This window comes from Trachypithecus francoisi, unplaced genomic scaffold (genome assembly GCF_009764315.1).
Source record: "Trachypithecus francoisi isolate TF-2019V2 unplaced genomic scaffold, Tfra_2.0 Lachesis_group0, whole genome shotgun sequence".
NCBI lineage: Eukaryota > Metazoa > Chordata > Mammalia > Primates > Cercopithecidae > Trachypithecus > Trachypithecus francoisi.
In genome coordinates this window covers 195,752,090-195,775,418 of record NW_022681453.1, presented here as the reverse complement: position 1 = coordinate 195,775,418, position 23,329 = coordinate 195,752,090, and the positions used below count along the sequence as shown (strand labels likewise).

Sequence of the window (23,329 nt, the reverse complement as noted above, 5' to 3'; positions counted from 1 at the left end):
TCCCCGCTGCCCACCACCGAGTCCACAGGCCTTACCAAACCCCCGTGTTCTGCGGACCTCCCCAGAGGCCTCCTCGCCCCCCAGCCTCTAACCGCAGTTTTCTTCTTGCCCCGGGCTTCCCTGTGAGCTGGCCACTGCTTGGGGTGCTTGTCCTCCCTTGCTTGACCAGTAAATTCTGACTCATCCTTCAAGACCCTCCTTGTGAAACCACCTTTGCAAAAATCAGAAGAGAAAATTACGACAGTGAATAAGATCAGACCCAGCTGACTCATCTTGCTTCTAACCTCGAAGCTGTCTTTGTTCATTCCTGGGCACAGGCTGAACTCTCTTTGGGAAGGGATTTAGTGTATAGTTTATATGAGAGCCCTTCCTAGAAGGCTAAACTGTTCTCACAAAACAAATGAAAGGCCACCAGCCACCAAGTCAAGACGAGAGCGGCTGGAATGCTAAATATTCCCAGCCATTATTCCGGAGGCCATGAGAGTTGCAGCCTCCCCAGGGAGTCTTGAAGGTAACTTCACTATTGGGAACCGAAGATTGGCCTTTGGAGATGTCTTCTCAGGTTTTTGCGTCTCTAACAACCAGATAGCACCGTGTAGACCTGCCAGCCAGTTCTGTGGCCCATGCAGGAACTGACTCAGCAGAAGTGAACAGTTTCTGTTTGTTTGTTTTTTTTTTTTTTTTTGAGACGGAGTCTCCTTCTGTCCCCCAGGCTGGAGTGCAATGGCGCGATCTTGGCTCACTGCAACCTCCGCCTCCCAGGTTCACGCCATTCTCCTGCCTCAGCCTCCCGAGTAGCTGGGATTAGAGGCACCCACCACCATGCCTGGGTATTTTTGCATTTTTTTTTTTTTTTTTTTTGAGACGGAGTCTGGCTCTGTCGCCCGGCTGGAGTGCAGTGGCCGGATCTCAGCTCACTGCAAGCTCCACCTCCCAGGTTCACGCCATTCTCCTGCCTCAGCCTCCCAAGTAGCTGGGACGACAGACGCCCGCCAACATGCTGGGCTAATTTTTGTATTTTTACTAGAGTCGAGGTTTCACCATGTTGGCCAGGCTGGTCTTGAACTCCTGACATCGTGATCGGCCCACCTCAGCCTCCCAAACTGCTGGGATGACAGGTGTGAGTCACCGCGCCTGGCCCAGATGCTCCAATTTTCACTTCTTGACCTGACCAGGCACCTTAAAATGTCCACACTCAAAACCTGACTCTCAAGTGCCTGAAGCCAAAGACATCTTTGTCCTTAGAAAACAAAATTCCTCCCATAGTCTGCAGTCATGAAAGCATCTGGCAGTGTGGACGTGTACTCGCTTTGACAGTCCTGTTGTATGTGTAGCTTTTGTTGGAAGGTTCTGGTGGTGTGGACGTGTACTCACTGTTGACAGTCCTGTTGTCTGTGTAGCTTTTGTTGTGAGCCGCCTCAAATGCTTTTTTGGAAGTAGGTGTGGTATAAATAATAAATAAATGAGTGAATATCTGGAAGTGTGGCTGTTTTTATTTAATCATGGGAGAGTGTGGTTACCTCTGCGATAAGTCCCTCTGGCCAAGAGTAAACAGGATGGCCCGGCCCCTGTCTAGAATCTAAAAGCTGCAGGCTGATACAGAGGACGGGTGGGGTAGGGGCTGGTTTGGGACTCGGCCTTCCTTTTTGGTGCAGCTTGCTGGTTGTGTAGTAGGTGAGTTTCAGAGAGAAAAAGGTCTAAGGCCTCATCACTGCCATCAGAGCAACTGTCTGTGTGATGAAAGGATCCCTCTGCCTGGGCCTCAGTTTCCCCAAGTGCATAACAAGGAATTCGGGTTAGCTTGCCTCAAAAGGCCCTTTCAACTTGGCTGGTGTGTGTGTTTTGGGAGAGAGGGTCTGTGAGGTGCTTCCCAAAGCGAGGGTGGGGCTGTCCACGTAGGGCAGAGGGGACAGGCAACGGCACCCTCACCACCTTCCTTCTCAACCACCTGCGGCCGTGGGCCTCTCACAGGAGCTGGGAAGGAGCTGAGGGGAGGGCCCACTGGTCCCCCTGCTGTAGAAGGATGTGGTTCCCATTCTTGAGGCTGTTCTCTCCAGGGCAGGAGGCTCAGCAACAGAGAGACCCTGGCGCCCCTGCTCTGTGCTTTTGGCTTGGGGGACTGTCCCCTCCATGCTCCAAGTGGATTCAGTGGCCAGCCTCTTCCCCACCCGGCCCCAACCAGGACAGAGCAGGCAGGGAGGGAGGAAAAGGGTGCCAAAGTGGGGTGCTTGGGGCACAGACAACCCTCCGGTGCCTGGGAGATCTGAGGGGATCCTAAGTGATGAGACAGCAGCAGGGGAGGCCCTCCACAGTGCCCTGGTGGAGGAGAAGAGGGGCTCACATTTGCTCTGCTGCCCAGGCTGCAGTGCAGTGGCGTGACCACGGCTCACTGCAGCCTCCATCTCCCAGACTCAAGTGATCCTCCAGCCTCAGCCTCCTGAGTAGCTGGGACTACAGACATGTGCCAAGATGCCTGGTTAATTTTTATTTTAAATGGAGATGGGGTCTTGCTATCTTGCCCAGGCTGGTCTCAAACTCCTGGGCTCCAGCGATTCCCCAACCTCAGCTTCCCAAAGTGCTGGGATTACAGGCATGAGCCCCACGCCCGCAGCATTGCTGGCTTTGAAAATGAAGACGGGAGGCCGGGCACGGTGGCTCAAGCCTGTAATCCCAGCACTTTGGGAGGCCGAGACGGGCGGATCACGAGGTCAGGAGATCGAGACCATCCTGGCTAACATGGTGAAACCCCGTCTCTACTAAAAAATACAAAAAACTAGCCGGGCGAGGTGGCGGGCGCCTGCGGTCCCAGCTACTCGGGAGGCTGAGGCGAGAGAATGGCGGGAACTCGGGAGGCGGAGCTTGCAGTGAGCTGAGATCCGGCCACTGCACTCCAGCCTGGGTGACAGAGCGAGACTCCGTCTCAAAAAAAAAAAAAAAAAAGAAAGAAAGAAAGAAAATGAAGACGGGAGCAACAATCCAAGGGATGCAGGTGACTGACGGCCTGTAATTAGCACGGTGGCTCGGGCCTGCCATTGCCTGCCCTCCCCGTCCTCTGCGGCCCTCTTGGCTTCTGTGTCACTGTCACGCGTCGCAGGGCCAGGTTTGCTGAACTGAACCAAAGCAAGAAGAGGAGGGAAGGGCTGTGAGAAGCGTCCATCATGAGGCTCTGCGTCCTCACCTCCCAGGCCTGGCCTTGCCTCGCCTCACCTGGGGCAGCAGCTTGACATGTGAGTTTTCAGGACTAAGCCTGAAGATCAGCCAGAGGGAAGCTCCTCACCCCTCGGACCCAGCCTTTCCCTTCCCCGAGGCTTTGTGGCCACAGTCCTGGAAGATGGAGACATGCTTTGGACTAGCCTCCAGGAGTCAGGGCCCTTCACTTCTTTCTTTCTTTTTTTCCCCACCTAAATTTATTTTATTAAAATAACATAAAATTGAGGGGCCATGAGATAACTGTGTTTTGTCAGGTGCAATAAAAACAAAATTAAAACCCAAATCATCAAGAAAACGTGTATTCCTGGCTTCCTTGTATACACATGATGTGACTAGAGAAACAAGGCTGGCCCTGTGGCCCCGCCCCATGGGGGCAGCCCCTGGAAGACAAAATTCAGCATGATGGAGACGGCTCCCTGAGAGGGCGGGGATGGGGACTGGCTGGGGGCCTTGCCTGGAAAACCATCCCAATGCACTGGACACCTCAGAAGCTGTGAAAGGAGGACGTGTCCCCTAAGAAAAGTCCCAAAGCAGGCTCCTTCGGGTGGCCAGAGTCTCGGCAGTCCTGGGCTGTTTGGCGCCTTATGTGCAAAACGTCTGGCACTGCACCACTCTCTGAAGAAAGTCTCGCCTGTGACATGCATTCCTCCAGAAGCTGATTTCCAAAATCTCATGAGTCTCCACATCAGGGCTGGACTGCCTGCTACCTTACTTCCTCAAAATACTCATGTAGCCAACAGCTGGGCTGGGCGCCTGCTTTTTGTACTACCATCAACATCTACTTGCGCATCTAGAGAAGGTTGGGCCTTGAGCATGGGGGACGTGGGGAAGGAGCAGGATGCACCAGCACTGCAAATGGCTTCCTTCTCCCAGGGCCCAAAGGAATAGAAAAGAAGGCACCATGAAGTTAAGGCCCTGTGAGCAGTCTAGAAGGTCCTTAGCAGCAGCTTCTCTGAAAACATGTGTTTTGCCTCTGGAGAAAGGGAGCAGAAAAGTGGTGCCTGCTGGCTTCTTTTCCTCCCCTGGCAGCCTGAGGGCAGGTGCAAAGTGAACTAGAAGACAGGCAGCCTCGGGGACGTGGTTGGCGTGCAAGCATTGATATCCTCAGTGTGAGCTGCCCGATGCAAGGATGGCTCGGAAGCGCTCCAGCTGATCTTCGGTAGACAGTGTTGGAGCAGCTCAATGGAAGACAGGATCTGGGGAAAAAGAGGCCTCTCTTCCTTTACTTTCTTCACACAGTCAGCTACCAGCCTCTTCATTGCTTTGGGGCAGTTCTTACATAGCTTACTGAGATCTGGGGAGGCACACCCTCGGCCCACCATGAAGATGATCTGATCTCCGTTGTTGGTGTGAGAGTAAGGAAGCTCCCCCGTCATCAGCTCATACGACACGATGCCATAGGAGCAGACATCCGACTGGAAACTGAATGGGTTGTTATCCTGCATTCGGATCACCTCTGGGGCCATCCACAGGACAGAGCCAGTAGGTTGTTCAACCTGCTGAGAACCACTCCAGCGTGACTTTTCTGTTGCCAAACCAAAATCTCCAGTTTTCACTGTTAGGCCTTCATGGGGAAATATATTGTTGGATTTCATGCCACTGAGGATGATGCTCTTTGCATGCAAATAGTCCATTCCCTGAGCCGTCTGCCGGGCAGTGTCAATTAGCTGGAACATCTGAAACTTGGTCTCCTGGACATGCAGGTGTTTGTAGAGGCTGCTGCCCTCGCACCACTGGGTCACAATTGCCAGGGTGTCCTTTGTCACGTACCCCATGAGAAGCAGAATGTTCACATGCTGTGTTTTGCACAGAACAGCCACCTCATTCCTGAAGGCCTGGAATTGCTCTGGGGTTGGATCGACAGCCTTTAGGATCTTTACTGCAACGTCTCCGTGCCATTTGCCCTTATAAACAGTTCCAAAAGAGCCTGACCCAATCCGAGTAGACAGCATCACTTCACTGGCTTCTATTTCCCAGTAAGAGCTTGAACCTCTCTGTCCACGAGGCCTAATTTTGTTTTTCGCCTGGGTCTCAGATACTGGTGCTCGCTCTCTTTGTGCTGGCATGGGTGTTTTCGGCTGTGACTAGCCTGTTGGGCTCAGATTGTTGGGGCTACTGGACAGGGCTGAAGGTGAGGCTGATTCGCTGTGACTTCAAATTGCATCCTCAATCATCCTGCTGTCCACAGGCAGGGTGGTGCTGACCATGTGGACATTAGGTGTGGACGTCGACCTCTGCCTCTGGGAGAGGGAACCTTCAGATGAGGAACTGGAGGTGTTAAAGGTGAAGGCGTGAGGTGTAGAATACCTGTGCTGAGAACTAACAGGCATCCTGGAAACAGACGCTCGCAGACGACGCATAGTCGAAGAAGGTAGTGCTGGGACTCCACTATCACCAATAGTGGAATTTGGAAACAATAGGAGTTGTCCGATATGACTCCAGTCCACACACATAGTAGGTACTTTGGTGCTACAGTGCTCACGAAATCTGTAGCCACAAGTCTGACACCAAAATCCACTGAGCAGGAATTTCTGACAGATGTCACACAAGGCGAGCTTCAGGAACGTCGTCCGAGCAAAGCTGTGTGTTGTCAGCGGAACACCATCCAGGAAATCTACTTGAAGTTTTTCTCCAATCAAAGAGGCAGCATCAGTATTCCAGTCTAAGCATGCTTTTTGACCTTCCTGTTGGTGGAGAAGTCTGGACACTGCACTGCACTCTGGTGGCAGGCCCCTCACCTTGAGGGCTTTCATAAGGCAGTCATGCAAGCTCATTCCATTTCGCACATGGACCACTGTTCTTTGCTTGTTCGGCAAGAAAACACGGATAGTGTTGCTTGTCTTAGAAGGATCTGGGCGTTTGCTATCATCTGATGCCCGGCGCTGACAGCCGAACTGCTGAACTATTGCAGGAGAGATGTAGCTGGAGCCATCAAACACGGCATCTTTGAATCCAAAACCATGGCTGATCGTCTTCCAAGACGATGTGCTCCATTGATGCAGCTTAAACAATTCTTAAACCCAGGGAGCCAGGCCGCCCCAACGTCCTGTCCTCGGCACGGGTGAGGCAGCGGGAGGTGGTCACATTCGGCGTCCCCAGCCCAGGGGACAGACCCCGAGCAGCCCCCGCATCGGAGCACACGCCTCAGGGCACGTGCCTCAAAACCCGGGAGCTGACCCTTTTCGGGGCCCAGGGAAAGCAGCAGAAAACCCTCCTCGCCTCACAGCCGTTCTCCTCTTACTCCCACCATCTAGGATGGCGGCCCAAGCACCCGCGACTCTTTTTTTTTTTTTTTTTTTTTTTGAGACGGAGTCTCACTCTGTCTCCCAGGCTGGAGTGCAGTGGCCGGGTCTCAGCTCACTGCAAGCTCCGCCTCCCGGGTTCACGCCATTCTCCTGCCTCAGCCTCCGGAGTAGCTGGGACTACAGGCGCCGCCACCTCGCCCGGCTAATTTTTTGTATTTTTTTAGTAGAGACGGGGTTTCACCGTGTTAGTCAGGATGGTCTCGATCTCCTGACCTCGTGATCCACCCGTCTCGGCCTCCCAAAGTGCTGGGATTACAGGCTTGAGCCACCGCGCCTGGCCTTTTTTTTTTTTTTGAGAGAGGATCTCACTGTGTTACCCTGTCTGGCGTCGAACTCCTGGGCTCAAGAGATCCTCCCACTCAGCCTCTTGAAGAGTTGGGGCAACAGGTGCCCACGACCACACCAGTTCCCACACCAGCTCCCACACCAGCACCCACACCAGCTCCCACACCAGCTCACACCAGCTCCCACACCAGCTCCCACACCAGCACCACACCAGTTCCCACACCAGCTCCCACACCAGCTCCCACACCAGCACCCATACCAGCATCACACCAGCTCCCACACCAGTTCCCACCAGCTCCCACACCAGCTCCCACACCAGCAACCACACCAGCACCACACCAGCTCCCACACCAGCATCACACCAGCTCCCACACCAGCTCCCACCAGCTCCCACACCAGCATCACACCAGCTCCCACACCAGCATCACACCAGCTCCCACACCAGCACCACACCAGCTCCCACACCAGCATCACACCAGCTCCCACACCAGCATCACACCAGCTCCCACACCAGCATCACACCAGCTCCCACACCAGCATCACACCAGCTCCCACACCAGCACCACGCCAGCTCCCACACCAGCTCCCACACCAGCACCCACACCAGCATCACACCAGCTCCCACACCAGCATCACACCAGCTCCCACACCAGCACCACACCAGCTCCCACACCAGCATCACACCAGCTCCCACACCAGCACCAACACCAGCACCCACACCAGCTCCCACACCAGCTACCACACCAGCATCACACCAGCTCCCACACCAGCTCCCACACCAGCACCACACCAGCTCCCACACCAGCATCACACCAGCTCCCACACCAGCATCACACCAGCTCCCACACCAGCACCACACCAGCTCCCACACCAGCTCCCACACCAGCAACCACACCAGCTCCCACATCAGCATCACACCAGCTCCCACACCAGCTCCCACACCAGCTCCCACACCAGCTCCCACACCAGCATCACACCAGCTCCCACACCAGCTCCATTACTCTTCTTGAATGTACCTGGAATCCTGATCTGAAGTGAGTGGTTGGCTGAATTTTCCTCTCTTTTTGCCTTTCTCCAGGCTGAGACATGAGCCCTGATAAGGAGCAGATTGCTCAATTATAGAACATTTACAGCCTTGTGTTGTAGAGAACAGTTTACAAAGCCCCTTCCTGCTTATTTCATTTAGTTGCTGCCAGTCGGCAAGATGGATGCCATAATCATCATCTCCATGTCACAGCTGACAAAACCAAGGCTCCGGGAGATCCGAGAAAACCAAGGCTCAGGGAGATCTATTTTCTGTTGTTGCTGTAACAACTTAACACAAATCGAGCATCTTAAAACTACACAAGGCCAGGCGCGGTGGCTCAAGCCTGTAATCCCAGCACTTTGGGAGGCCGAGGCGGGCGGATCACAAGGTCAGGAGATCGAGACCATCCTGGCTAACATGGTGAAACCCCGTCTCTACTAAAAAAAAAAAATACAAAAAACTAGCCGGGCGCAGTGGCGGCGCCTGTAGTCCCAGCTACTCGGGAGGCTGAGGCAGGAGAATGGCGTGAACCCGGGAGGCGGAGCTTGCAGTGAGCCGAGATCCAGCCACTGCACTCCAGCCTGGGCGACAGAGCAAGACTCCGTCTCAAAAAAACAAAAAACAACAACAACAACAACAAAAAAACACACACAAATGGAGTGGGCACAGTGGCTCATGCCTGTAGTCCCAGCACTTTGGGAGGCCGAGTCTGGTGGATCATTTGAGGTCAGGAGTTCAAGACCGGCCTGGCCAACCTGGAAAAATCCTTTCTCTACTAAAAGTACAAAAATTAGCTGGGCGTGGTGGTAAGGCTGAGGCAGGAAAATCGCTTGAACCCGGGAGGCGGAGGTTGCAGTGAGCTGAGATCGCACCCCTGCACTCCAGCCTGGGCAACAAGAGCAAAACTCCATCTCAAAAACACAAAACAAAACAAAAACCCCACAAATGTATTAGGTCACAGTTCTGTGAGCGGGAGGTCCAGGTACAGCATGGCTCACTGCTTTACAAAACCAAAATCAAGGTATAGGCCAGGCTGCCTGCCTCTCTGGAGGTTCTGGGCATGAATCTGCTTCCAGTCCTGTGCAGGCTACTGGTGAAATTCAGTTGCATGTAGTTTGGGATGAAGGGCTTGCTTCCTGCTGGCTGCCACCTGGGGGCCTTTCTCAGCTTCTAGAGGCCACCTACGGCCCTTGGCTTGTGGCTCCATTCCTTCATCTTCAAAGCCAGCAATGGTGGCTCCTGCTCATGCCTCCAAGCTCTCTGGTCTCCTTTGTATCTCATGTCTCTTCTGCCTTTATCCAGAGCGAGTTTTCCACTTTTGAGGGCTCCTGTGATTAGACTGGGTCCACTGGGATAACCAAGGATATAACCTCACTCACATTTGCAAAGTCCACTTTGCTGTGTGGTATGACACAGTCACAAGTTCTGGGAATTAGGGCACAGACACCCCGGGACCATGATTCTGCCTACCACAGAGCGGCTTCCAAACCTGTCGCCGAGCTCGTAAGTGGCAGAGGTGGAAGCCGAAGATCCTCTGGCTATTCAACTCTTTCCACCACACCCCTGCTGCTTTGGGCCATTGTTCACGCCATCCCAGCTGAGCCCAGGAAGAAGACCCTCTCGCGGAGTATTTCTGCAGGCCCTCGCTCACCCCGACTGGCTCCTCACCCCTGCGACTGTCCCAGAAGTTCTCTGAAAGTCAAAACTCATTGATACAAGATGGGGCTAAGGCAAGTCGAGGCGTCTCTGCCTGTTTCCGTCCTAGAAGCCTCCAGGAAGGCCTCGTGTCGCCGGTAGATGTCCTGATGTCCTGTGCACACGTGGAGCCCACTTCCTCTCCCTTCCAGCCTGGGCAGAGTGAAAGAATGAGCTGGAGATTCCAAAATAAACCAGGATCCCTGACTGAGGCAGACATGACCCCTCCAATGTCTGACTCTGGTCCTCAGTAAAAGTATACTTATTCTTTCCCATTAGGAATTTCCCCTACAAGCAGATTGGATTCTAAATACCTTTCATTCATTTACGATTCATTCACTCATGATTGTACCCCTGCTTTGTGTGCGGCACATTCCAGACACTCCAGATCTATCAGTGAACAGAAGAGACAGGAATCCCTGCCTCATGGAGCCTGCATTCTGGCTGTGGCAGGGTGGGGGTTGACAGTAATAACCACAGTATATGAGTTCATTATGTCATATGTTAGAAGGTAATAAGAGCTATTAAAAATAAAAGAGGATGACAGGATAAGGGGATCAGGAGTGCTGGTGGGAACGCAGACTGCAGTGGTAAATATGGGGGACAGCCGGGCATGGTGGCTCACGCCTGTAGTCCCAGCACTTTGGGAGGCTGAGGCGGGCGGATTGCCTGAGGTCAGGAGTTTCAGACCAGCCTGGCCAACATGGTGAAACCCCATCTCTACTAAAAATACAAAAAATTCACTGGGCGTGGTGGCGGGCACCTGTAATCCCAGCTACTCAGGAGGCTGAGGCAGGAGAATCGCTTGAACCCTGGAGGTGGAGGTTACAGTGAGCCAATATCACGACACTGCACTCCAGCCTGGGTGACAAGAGCGAGACTCTGTCTCAAAAAATATATATATGTATATATGGGGGACAAGGTGGGTTTCACTGAGATGAGGTTTGAACAAAAACTTGAAGGAGAGATGTAGCGAAATGGATACTTGAGGTGGGAGCATTCCACGTAGATGGAGGGGCCATGCAAAGTCCCTGAGGCAGAAGCGCGCCTGACATATTGGAGGAACAGCCAGGAGCCCAGTGGCATTGGAGAGCATGGCCGCTGTGACCCAGTGGCATTGGAGAGCATGGCCGCTGTGGCCCAGTGGCATTGGAGAGCATGGCCGCTGTGGCCCAGTGGCATTGGAGAGCATGGCCGCTGTGGCCCAGTGGCATTGGAGAGCATGGCCGCTGTGGCCCAGTGGCATTGGAGAGCATGGCCGCTGTAAGGACTTGGTGTGGGTGGAACAGGAAACCCGTGTGGGGCTTTGAATGAAGGAACGACTTGTAAAAAGTTCTTGAGTTTCCATGGAATGCTCATGCAGGGGGCAGTGGGAACATCCTGGTCCTGGGGATTATGCTGATAAACCAGAGGCAAGGTGAATGGCTGGCTGGGCTGGGTGGAGGCTTTCTGGAATGTAGCCTTGGGAGAAATGTGGAAGCTGAGGCAGGTGGGCCCTGGCCTCGGGCCAGCTCCGTGGATGCCGGAGTGGTTGCTGGGCCATGCTGATTGGCCTGATACCTTAAGCCAACTGGATGAGGACAGAGATTGATGCTCTCCAGGATCTCACAAGCTGAGCCACAGAAGCACCCGGCGTCCCAGCCAGGAGATGGGAACCACCTGCTCTCACATCAGAGAATCAGCAACAAGTCCAGCTTCATGAGGGCATCCAGGCGAACCGGCCAGGTTTCAGCACAAGTTACCAGCTACAAAGCCAAGCAAAGTCATGGTTGTCCTGTTGGAGCTTTAAGTGAGGGAGAGCCTGAGGGGTTGTATAGATTACTTTGGACATGAACAGGCCCTGCTGGATGGAAGTGGCACAGGGCCAGCTGTGTCTAGCGCAAGATGCGGTGGAGGCGCTGCCGTTCCCTTTGTCCCAGATGCCGTCTTGATTATGGTGATCCACAAAAACCATGATTACAGGGGCTTCCAGACTTTCTTTTTTTTTTTTTTCTTTTGTAGAGACGGGGTCTTGCCATATTGCCTAGGCTGGTCTCCAACTCTTGCGCTCGAGAGATCCTCCCACCTTGGCCTCCCAAAGTGCTGGGATTCCAGGTGTGAGCCACCATGCCCCGCTCAGAGTTTCAACCCCAGCTTTCCGTCTTGCCCCTCCAAGCACCCTTCCCCGGGAGCAACTCTTTTTGTGCTCCACCGATAAGAAGCTCTTCTTCCTTGAGGGTTTCAGGACAGAGCACCCTGGGGAGAAGAAACCTGTGTCCTACTGGGCAGCGGCTCCAGTCAGCGGTGTGTGGCGGGGCTGAATCCCTGCCTGGGGAGCAAGGAGCTGGACCCAACAGATGAACCTCCTGAGAAGCTGCATTCTTGATGGTAAATGAAGAGATCAGAACCTCACAGGGAGGAAACAGGCGATGCCAATGGCACCTGCATATATGACTTGAAGTGCGGAGAGAAAAGCGCAGAAGAAAATATACTAAAACATGAGCAAGTTACATTTCCATGGGGGGGGCTTATTGGTAATACTTTTTCCTTCCTTACAATTCATATGTCTTCCAAGTATATATTTTTCATATCTCTCAAGTGCTCTGTAATGAAAGGAAAACAATGAAATTATTTATAATTTTAGCAGCAGAAAATGTAACCCGGTGTAAAGAAAAACTCCCTGAATGGGGACTGATAAAAAAGGAGTCACTGGCCAGGCGTGGTGGCTCACGCCTGTGATCCCAGCCCTTTGGAAAGCTGAGATGAGAGGATTGCCTGAGGCCAGGAGTTGGAAACCAGCCAGGACAACACAGTAGACTCTCTCTCCTTTCTCTCTCTTTTTTTAATGGAGTCTCTCTTTATTACCCAGGCTTGAGTGCAGTGGCACGATCTCGGTTCACTGCAACCTCCACCTGCCAGGATCAAGTGATTCTCGTGCCTCAGCCTCCCGAGTAGCTGGAAGTACAGGCGCCGCCACCACGTCTGGCTGATTTTGGTATTTTTAGTAGAGATGGGGTTTCACCATGTTGGCCAGACTGGTCTTGAACTCTTGACCTCAAGTGATCTGCCTGCCTTGGCCTCCCAAAGTGCTGCGATTACAGGCGTGAGCCACCGTGCCTGGCCCAGACCATGTCTCTATAATTTTTTTTTTTTTTAAAGGAGTCTTCAGTGAGGAGGCTCTGCCACCTCTCCATCCTCAAGAGGGACACACACTGCAGTGCCTGGGAGGACTGGCGCGTGCTTAGAGGCCTGGGGGTAGAGTGGTTGATCTCTTTTTAAAATTATTTTACTATTTTATTTTATTTATTTATTTATTTTTATTATTTTTATTTTTTTTTATTTTTTATTTTTTTTTTGAGATGGAGTCTCGCTGTGTCGCACGGGCTGGAGTGCAGTGGTGCAATCTCAGCTCACTGCAAGCTCCGCCTCCCGGGTTCCCGCCATTCTCCCGCCTCAGCCTCCGAGTAGCTGGGACTACAGGCGCCCGCCACCTCGCCCGGCTAGTTTTTTGTATTTTTAGTAGAGACGGGGTTTCACCGTGTTAGCCAGGAGGGTCTCGATCTCCTGACCTCGTGATCCGCCCGCCTCGGCCTCCCAAAGTGCTGGGATTACAGGCTTGAGCCACTGCACCCGGCCTTTATTTTATTTTTTTAGAGATAAGGTCTCACTATGTTGCCAAGGCTGGTCTCGAACTCTTGGGCTCAAGAGATCCATCCACCTCAGCCTCCCTGAGTGCTGGGATTACAGGCATGAGACACTGTGCCTGGCCCATTTTTATCTATTTATTTATTTATTTTTCTTGTCATTATTATTATTATTTTTATTTATTTATTTTTTTTTTTTTTTTAATTTTTATTATTATTTTTTTTGAGACGGAGTCTTGCTCTGTCGCCGGGGCTGGAGTGCAGTGGCCGGATCTCAGCTCACTGCAAGCTCCGCCTCCCGGGTTCACGCCATTCTCCTGCCTCAGCCTCCCGAGTAGCTGGGACTACAGACGCCCACCACCTCGCCCGGCTAGTTTTTTGTATTTTTTAGTAGAGACGGGGTTTCACAGTGTTCGCCAGGATGGTCTCGATCTCCTGACCTCGTGATCTGCCCGTCTCGGCCTCCCAAAGTGCTGGGATTACAGGCTTGAGCCACCGCGCCCGGCCTTATTTATTTATTTTTGAGACGGAGTCTCGCTCTGTTGCCCAGGCTGGAGTGCAGTGGCCGGATCTCAGCTCACTGCAAGCTCCGCCTCCCGGGTTTACGCCATTCTCCTGCCTCAGCCTCCCGAGTAGCTGGGACTACAGGCGCCCGCCACCTCGCCCGGCTAGTTTTTTGTATTTTTTAGTAGAGACAGGGTTTCACTGTGTTAGCCAGGATGGTCTTGATCTCCTGACCTCGTGATCCGCCCGTCTCGGCCTCCCAAAGTGCTGGGATTACAGGCTTGAGCCACCACGCCCGGCCTATTTTTCTTGTCATTATTTATTTATTTATTGAGATGGACCTTTGCTCTTTGCTTTGAGCAATAAATAAATAAATAAATTTATTTATTATTTTTATTTATTGCTTTGAGCAATAAATAAATTTATTTATTTATTGAGATCAACCTTTGCTCCAGATGCCCAGGCTGGAGGGCAATGGCGCCGACCTCGGCTCACTGCAGCCCCCACCTCCTGGGTCCATGGATTCTCCTGCCTCAGCCTCCGGAGTAGCTGGGATTACAGGCGCCCCTACGCCCAGCTAATTTTTATATTTTTAGTAGAGACGGGGTTTTACCATATTGACCAGGCTGGTCTCAAACTCCTGACCTCAGGTGATTCACCTGCCTTGGCCTCCCAAAGTGCTGGGAAGACAGGCATGAGCCACTGGGCCCGGCCATTTTTAAATGTTTTTATAGAGTCAGGGTCTCACTGTGTTGCCCAGGCTGGTCTCAAACTTCTGGGCTCAAGTGACCCTCCTGCCTTGGCCTCCCAAAGTGCTGAGATTAGAGGCATGAGCCACCACGCCCAGCAAAGTATGTCTATGACTGGGGAAACCCAGAACCAGGAGCCACTCACTGTCCCTTCCCTGCAAATTCCAGACACTGAAGCTGTGAAGAGTCGGCTGGAACAAGCTCGGAGGCCCCTCCAGCGTGGACCGTCTGGTTCTGGTTTCCCTGTGGAGTCAGGGCTGCGGCCAGGATCTCTCCCTCCAGATCCTGTGACTGTGTCCCAACTGCCCCGTCACTGCTCTTCTGGGTTTGAAGCGTCTTGAGTGTTTTCATGGCCTCCTGTCAATAGAAGTATATTTTCTTCCCTTTCCCAGACTGTCCCAGGGGAGAGTTCTCCGCCCTCTTCTCGTGGAACAGTCCTGTGCAGCCCTACTGTGCTCCGCTTCATCCCAATAACCCAGGAAGCAGGAAGCACTTAGGCAGCACTAAGCCCTGGGAAGTAGAGCCGGGCAAGACGAGGTCCCCGTCCTCATGGAACTTACTCACAACGAGGAGAATTTCAAACGGTGAAAACTGTATGCGAAGCACTGGGGAGATCGGACAGTGAGTGGCCTCTACGTACCTGGCCCAGCTCATCCTCTCTGAGCAGGTGACATTGGAATAAAGAATTTCATTTGCTGAGCATGGTGGCCCACACCTGTAATCCTAGCACTTTGGGAGGCTGAGGTGGGAGGATCACTTGAGCCCAGGAGTTCCAAACAAGCCCGGGCAACGTGGAGAAACTTTGTCTCTACAAAAGATACAAAAATTAGGCTGGGTACAATGGCTCGTGCCTATAATCCCAGCACTTTGTGAGGCCAAAGTGGGTGGATCGCCTGAAGTCAGGAGTTTGAGACAAACCTGGCCAACGTGGTGAAAACCCGTCTCTACTAAAAATTCAAAAATTAGTTGGGTGTGGTGGCGCATGTCTGTAATCCCAGATACTCAGGAGGCTGAGGCAGGAGAATCACTTGAACCTGGGAGTCGGAAGTTGCAGTGAGCTGAGATCACACGGCTGCACTCCAGCCTGGGGGACAAGAAGGAGACTCCGTCTAAAAAAAAAAAATTAGCCGGGTTTGGTAGTTTGCACTGTACTCCCTGCTACTCCTGAGGCTGAGGTGGGAGGATCCCCTGAGCCCAGGAGGTTGAGGCTGCAGCGAGCTGTGATCACACCACTGCACCCCAACCTGGGTAACAGTGAGACTCTGTCTCCAAAAAAAAAAAAAAAGAAGGATATTTCGTGATACTTCTCTGTTGATCCGAGGGGACTGTGTCTCCGTACGCAGATCTCAGAGGTCACGTAGCGCCTGGTACGTAGACAGAGCTTGCAGACGTGCACTGAATGCATGGCTGGGCAGTGAGACCGGGGAGGGGATGGTCCCACCGTCCTCTGCACTGTTCAGACCCATGAGGGGCTCAGAGTCCAAGTCCAGGGAGGCAGATTCCTCCCAGGGCCCCTCAACTTATCACCTAAGAGTGCACAGGAGACCGGAGAGGCTGAAGAACTTGCCCCACTGCACTGCCAGCCGGGCGGCACAGCTCCTGGCGAGCTCAGCACAGCAGTGGGAAACAGGTGAAGGGCAGGGCCTTGAACGTGGCTGTGTTCTCTACCCACTGTGTGACCTCGGGCAACTCACCCAGCTCTCCAGCTTTGAGAGTTGGGTAACTTGCCCGACTCTCACTGGGCACCTACCTCATGGAGCTCTGTGAGGATTACATTGAGATAAAATATGTAAAGAACTCAGCAGGGAGGTGGACTGAGAAAAAGGGAGCAGCCAGCATGTCTGTTTCTGCAGCGCCCCAGGCACCAGGGCCTGCCAGTGGCGCATGGAAATGGAGTTGACCTCCCGGCTCCCTTCCCATCTCCCAGGGTGTGGCGCAGTGACAGCCCCGAGCAGGAGGCTGCAGGCACAGGCTTCCAGGAAGGAGCAGACGAGGCATGCTGGTACAGTTTCCACCTTACTCCAAGTCTTCACCCACATCCTGACTTCTTCAAAAGAATTATTGTATAAACAATATAAAGGCATTAAAAAAAACTTTAAAGGAAAAACAAATCACCTATGACCTCAGCATTCTAGCCCAACAAGGTTGTTTTTTCCTGTCTAGTTTTTCCAGTTTGTCCAGGCGTGTACATATTTTGTTTTGCTGTAGTCACGGTCATTATTTATTTTTTGCTTGTGGAATATTTTTATCATAAATGTTCGTTCACAATCCTGTAGTCTTCATAAGTAGAATTTCTTCTTTCTCCCTTTGGGACAGAGTTTTGCTCTTGTCACCCAGGCTGGAGTGCAGTGGTGCAATCTCGGCTCACTGCAACCTCCGCCTCCCAGGTTCAAGTGATTCTCTTGCCTCAGCCTCCCAGTAGCTGGGACTACAGGTGTGCACCACCACGCCCGTCTAGTTTTTGTATTTTTAGTAGAGACAGGGTTTCGCCATGTTGGCCAGGCTGGTCTCAAACTCCTGACCTCAGGTGATCTGCCTGCCTCAGCCTCCCAAAGTGCTGGGATGACAGGCGTGAGCCACCGCGCCTGGCCCATAAGGAGAATTTTTAATGGCAGCCTGATATGCCACCAACCCAATGTGCCATCAGTTATTTCTTCATTATTCTCTTGCTGGATATTTTCTTCTCTTTGCTGTTGAAGAACAACGTATGTGTACATAGTTTTAATTTATGTTATTTATTTATTTATTTTGAGACGGAGTCTCACTGTATTGCCCAGGCAGGAGTGCAGTGTGGTGATCTCGGCTCACTGCAACCTCCACCTCCTGGGTTCAAGCGATTCTTGTGCTTCAGCCTCCTGAGCAGCTGTGACTACAGGCATGTGCCACCACACCCAGCTAATTTTTGTATTTTTACCAGATAAAAGGTTTCACCATGTTGGCCAGGCTGGTCTCGAACTCCCAGCCTCAAGCGATACACCTGTCTTAGCCTCCCAAAGTGCTGGGATTGTGGGCATGAGCCACCCACCCGGCCCAAAATTCTTTATGGCTACATTGCTCCCAAGAGTGGAATAACTTACACTTTTCTAGCAGCATGTGAGCACCCTCCAACCAACTCCGCGTGGACTTTTGTGCTGTTAACATGATTGCATCTTGTCAGTTTCATCTGGCGCAGCGTGGCAGCGTGGTGTTATTCACTGTTGAACTTCCTCTCGAATAAAATTTAGCTCATATTTTTTGCTGATTATCGGTTTTTGTTTTTGTTTGAGACAGGGTCTGGCTCTGTTGCCCAGGATGGAGTGCTATGGTGCGATCTCAGCTCACTGCAGCCTTGTTCTCTCAGGCTCAAGTAATCCTTCTACCTTAGCTTCCTGGGTAACTAGGACTACAGGCCTGTGTCACCAGGCCTAGCTAAAAAAAATAAAAAATAAAAAATAAAAAATGTGGCCAGGTGTGGTGGCTCACACCTGTGATCCTAGCACCTTGGGAGGCTGAGGCGGGCAGATCACAAGGTCAGGAGATCGAGACCATCCTGGTCAACATGATGAAACCCCGTTTCTACTAAAAATACAAAAATTAGCTGAGCATGGTGGCACATGCCTGTAGTCCCAGCTACTTGGGAGGCTGAGGCAGGAGAGTTGCTTGAACCCAGGAGGCAGAGGTTGCAGTGAGCCGAGATCACACTACTGCACTCCTGCCTGGTGACAGAGCAAGACTCCATCTCAAAAAAAAAAAAAAAAGTTTAGCCAGGCACGGTGTCTCACACCTGTAATCCCAGCACTTTGGGAGGCCGAGGCAGGTGGATCACAAGGTCAGAAGATGAGACCATCCTGGCTAAAACGGTGAAATCCTGTCTCTACTAAAAACACAAAAAATTAGCCGGGCATGGTGGTGGGTGCCTGTAGTCCCAGCTACCCTGGAGGCTGAGGCAGGAGAATGGCGTGAACCCAGGAGGCGGAGCTTGCAGTGAGCCGAGATTGCGCCACTGCGCTCCAGCCTGGGCGACACAGCGAGACTCTGTCTCAAAAAAAAAAAAAAAAAGTTCAGTAGAGACAAGGTCTCATTATGTTGCCCAGTCTGGCCTCAAACTCCTGAGCTCAAGTGATCCTCCCACTTCAGCCTCCCAAAGTGCTGGGATGACAGGTCTGAGCTACCATACCTGGCCTGCTTATCAGTCTTATTAGCTATTTGTGAACCTTGTCTTTTGTCATATTTGCTGCAAGCTTTTCCTCCAGTCTATCTTTTCCTTTTTCAAGATTACATTTTGAAAAAGTTATAAAAGCAATACATGTTTATGGTAGAAAATCTGAAAAATAGAGAAAAAGTCATAAAATATATGGCACCACTTAAAATTAACCTGTATTAACCTGTTTGTCTGCCTGTTTTTGAGACAGGGTCTTGCTGCGTCCCCCAAGCTGGAGTGGTGTGAGCGTGGCTCACCGCAGCCTCCATCTCCCGGGCTGAAGCGTTCCTCTGGCATGGGCCACTGTGCCTGGCTTATTTCCCCCTTGCAAAACCAACTGTGAAAAGATAATTTGACTCTATTGGGAAATGAAGATATGGACTGGTTGTTGGATGATGCTGAGTAATTTTTGTTAGTTTTGTTGGGGGTGTAACAGCAGGGTCGATGTATGTTTTCAAAATCCCTTATCAGTTTACATGCTTACTGGAGTATTTACAGGAAAATTCATGTGATGTCTTGGATTTGCTTTTAAAAACTCCAGCACATAAATACATACATACATACATACATAAAAGATTGGGGAAAATCAGATAAAATCAAATTGGCAGTATTTGTTGATACTAGATCATGGATATACGGGTATTCATTTCGTTGTTCTCTCTACTTTTATGCATATTTGAAGTTATCTTCTCAGGAGGACTCCCAAGCTTAGCCAATCCCATCTCCTTGGCTGACGTTCACACTCCTCACTCCTGTTTTGTTTTTCCTTCTTAGCGTTTCTTCACGACCTGCCATTCTAAACGCATTCTTATGTATCTGGTCATGCTGGCTTCTTACCTCTCCCCAGCTGGAATGTGAACTCCATCAGGAAGGAATTTTACTCTGTTTTCTTCTCCGCCCTTGCTATCAACAGTGCCTGCATATTCAAATAATTATCACGTGATAAACAAACTCACTGTTAACATGTTTCTTCCGTTGTTTTTTGTTTCTTTCTGAGGCCGGCTCCCACGCTGTCACCCAGGCTGGAGTACAACGGCGTGATCTCGGCTCACTGCAGCCTCAGCCTCACAGGCTTAAGCGATCCTTCCACCCCAGCCTCCCACCTCAGACTATAGTCATGAGCCACCATGCCCGGCCAATAAAAACTTTAAAAGATCTTTCTAAACCATCAAAGTTGGAGGCATTAGGGATTTTTGTTGTTACTACTCATTTCTTTTTTCTTTTTTTTTTTTTTGAGACAGGGATCTCACCCTGCCCCCCAGGCTGGAATACAGTAGAGCCATCTCAGCTCACTGCAACCTCTGCTTCCTGGGTTCCAGTGATTCTTCTGCCTCAGCCTCCCGAGTAGCTGGGACTACAGGCGCCCATCACCATCCCCGGCTAATGTTTGTATTTTTGGTAGAGACAGCATGTCACCATGTTGGCCAGGCTGGTCTTGAACTCCCAACCTCAGGTGATCCACCTGCCTCAACCTCCCAAAGTGCAGGGATTACAGGCACCCAACCATCATTTCCTTTTTTTTTTTTTTTTTTTTTTTTGAGACGGAGTCTCGCTCTGTCGCCCAGGCTGGAGTGCAGTGGCCGGATCTCAGCTCACTGCAAGCTCCGCCTCCCGGTTTACGCCATTCTCCTGCCTCAGCCTCTGAGTAGCTGGGACTACAGGCACCCGCCACCGCGCCCGGCTAGCTTTTTGTATTTTTTTAGTAGAGACGGGGTTTCACCGTGTTAGCCAGGATGGTCTCGATCTCCTGACCTCGTGATCCGCCCATCTCAGCCTCCCCAAGTGCTGGGATTACAGGCTTGAGCCACCGCGCCTGGCCGACCATCATTTCTTAACGAGCATACATTTAAATTTCCAGGCAGTCACACTTATGACTGCTTCACAAACGTCAAATAGCACACCAATATTTAAAGAAATGAGCAATCCTTGTTTTTAAAAATTTACACACACCGAAAAACGACGTGGAAAACCTAGGCCCACTTTTAGGATCGCCCTCTACACAACACAAATAAGGAAAAGGCTAATCTTTGAGGAAAATATCCTATAAAATATACCTGAGGGAAGAAAGCCCCTATCATGAAGAAACGGTTAGCGCTATTGTATTTCCTCTGTGGTACTTTCATCACTTTTTAAGAGAATCCATCACAGGCCTTCGATCTCTGGCCAGCCTGGACACAGATGTGCATGGCCCACCCAGCAAGGAGCAGGAGGAAAACCCCTCTGCTTCCTGTCTCCAGCTTCTCCCACTTACTCCCCCGTCCCCAGCCTTGGCCCGTCTAGTGGTTCCCTGGGCCGACTCGGTCGCCCACCAGCCCGTCCTCCTTCACTCAGGCACACGCTGTTTCCACGCCCAGGAGCCTGGCTCACTTGCAGAGCTATAAAAGCAGACGTCCGCTGGGCGCGGTGGCTCACACCTATAATCCCAGCCCTTTGGGAGGCCAAGACGGGAGGATCACCTGAGGTTAGGAGTTCGAGACCAGCCTTGCCAACATGGTGAAACCCCATTTCTATTAAAAATACAAAAAACTAGCCAGACGTGGTGGCTGGTTCCTGCAATCCCAGATACTCGGGAGGCTGAGGCAGGAGTATCGCTTGAACCCGGGAGGCGGAGGTTGCAGTGAACCAAGATCGCACCATTGCACTCCAGCCTGGGCAACAAGAGTGAAACTCTATCTCAAAACACAAAACAAAACAAAACAAAACAAAAACACACACACAGACATCAGGCTGGCTGCCATGGCTCATGCCTATAATCCCAGCACTTTGGGAGGCCAAGGCAGGGAGGATCCCTTGAGGCCAGGAGTTCGAGATCAGCATAGACAACGTGGCAAGGCCCCGTCTCTACTAAAAATAGAAAAAAATTAGCTAGGTGGGGTGGTGCTTTCCTGCGGTCCCAGCTACTTGGGAGGCTGAGGTGGGAGGATCGCTTGAGCCCAGAAAGCGGACAGAGGTTGCAGCGAGCTGAGATCACACCACTGCACTCCAGCCTCGGCGACAGAGTGAGACTCCAAGTCACAAAAAAACCAACAAAATACAGACGTCACCCCCACCCCCTCTGCCCGCCTCTGCAGACTCCAACCCTGAAGATCTGGAGGAGGGACGAGTTTATCTTTTCCGAAGGCCTCTGTGGTTTTCGGATGAGCGGAGTTAGGGACACTGTACTCTTCTGCTCCTCCTATGGACCCCGGAACCCACCACAGTGCCTGGCTAAATTGCACGTGCTTAAATAAATATGGAACAAATGAACCAACTGACCTCTTGTGATGTTCCCAGCCATTTTGTGAGGCAGAGGATCAAATGGGTACTATGGTCCCCATTGCCAGAGGCCCGGAGAGCTGACAGGCATTCCCCAAGGTCGCAGATGGAGGGGCCAGAGGCTGCCTCCCTCTACCAGGCTGATTTCCAGAGGCTTAAGGTGGGGGCTGAGTTTAAGGAGGGGAGAAAGGAAACCGCATCCCATTACCTAGTGGGTACAGAGGAGTGGGGGCAAGGGAGAGAGAAGAGGAGAAGAAAGAAGAAGGGAAAGAGGAAAGAAGAAGGGGAAGGTTAGAGATGCCTAAAAGCATGGAACTGGAGGAAGACATTAAAATAACAAAGAGCGAGACTGGCCGGCGCAGGGGCTCACACCTGTAACCCAGCACTGTGGGAGGCCGAGGTGGGCAGATCATTTGAGGTCAGGAGTTCAAGACCAGCCTGGCCAACATGGTGAAACCTTGTTTCTACTAACAATACAAAAAAAATCAGCTGAGTGTAGTGGCGCATGTGCCTGTAATCCCAGCTATTCAGGAGGCTGAGGCAGGAGATTCACTTGAACCCGGGAGGCGGAGCTTGCAGTGAGCAGCGATTGCACCATTGCACTCCAGTCTGGGCAACAGAGCAAGACTCCATCTCAAAAAAAAAAAAAAAAAAAGCAAGAGGCCAGTGCAGATGCAGGTTGAGAGAGCATGCTCCTAGGGCAGGCACTTACACACAGGCCACAAAGGGAGACGGAGTTGACTCCAGAGAAAAGGGCTAAGAGGGGCCAGGTGCGGTGGCTCACGCCTGTAATCCCAGCACTTGGGAGGCTGAGGTGGGCGGATCACGAGGTCAGGAGTTCTAGACCAGAATGACCAATATGGTGAAACCTCGTCTCTACTAAAAATACAAAAATTAGCTGGACATGGCGGTGAACACCTGTAATCCCAGCTACTTAGGAGGCCAAGGAGAAGAAATCACTTGAACCCAGGAGGCGGAGTTTGCAGTGAGCCGAGATCACATCACTGTATCCAGCCTGGGTGACAGAGAGATGAAAGAAAGAAAGAAGGAAAGAAGGAAAGAGAGAAAGAGAGAGAGAGAGAGAGAGAAAGGAGGAAAGGGAGAGAAAAAAGAGAGAGAGAGAAAGGGAAAGAAAGAAAGAAAGAGAGAGAGAGAGAGAGGGAGGAAGGAAGGAAGGGAGGCATTGGGCTGCAAATCCTATCTCTGGGCAGCAGGTCTGGGCCACTCGTCCCTGCAGTGTCAGATGCTTGGTTTGGAGTCAGAGCTCTGAGCCCAGAGTCCCTGCGGAAAACACATCCTTCCACTGACTGTGGCCTCTGTCCCACAACCTCCCCCCTCCCCAGGGCTGTGTGTGTTTAAACAGCTGCCCTACATTTTTAGAACAATTTTTAACTTGTAGGCTGTACCTGCGGAACCAGAATGTCTGGCCAAGACCTGTTACCTAACAGCCTCAGACCATTTGGCTGCCAACAGCAACTACAGCTCTGGCCCAAGGC

At 51.7% G+C, this 23,329-nt stretch overlaps 1 protein-coding gene and 1 pseudogene across 1 annotated transcript; one reads left to right on the top strand and one right to left on the bottom strand.

Annotated features, from left to right (window-relative positions):
• Window positions 1-3,396: 3,396 nt before the first annotated feature.
• On the bottom strand, window positions 3,397-6,094 carry LOC117084479 (RAF proto-oncogene serine/threonine-protein kinase-like). The gene is given in 2 exon segments (XM_033213219.1): window positions 3,397-5,890; window positions 5,995-6,094. Coding segments are annotated over 2 exon segments (1,713 nt in total). The 5' UTR covers window positions 6,080-6,094; the 3' UTR covers window positions 3,397-4,262.
• Window positions 6,095-10,616: 4,522 nt separating this feature from the next.
• LOC117078956 overlaps window positions 10,617-23,329 on the top strand; it is a 32,030-nt pseudogene continuing 19,317 nt past the window's right edge.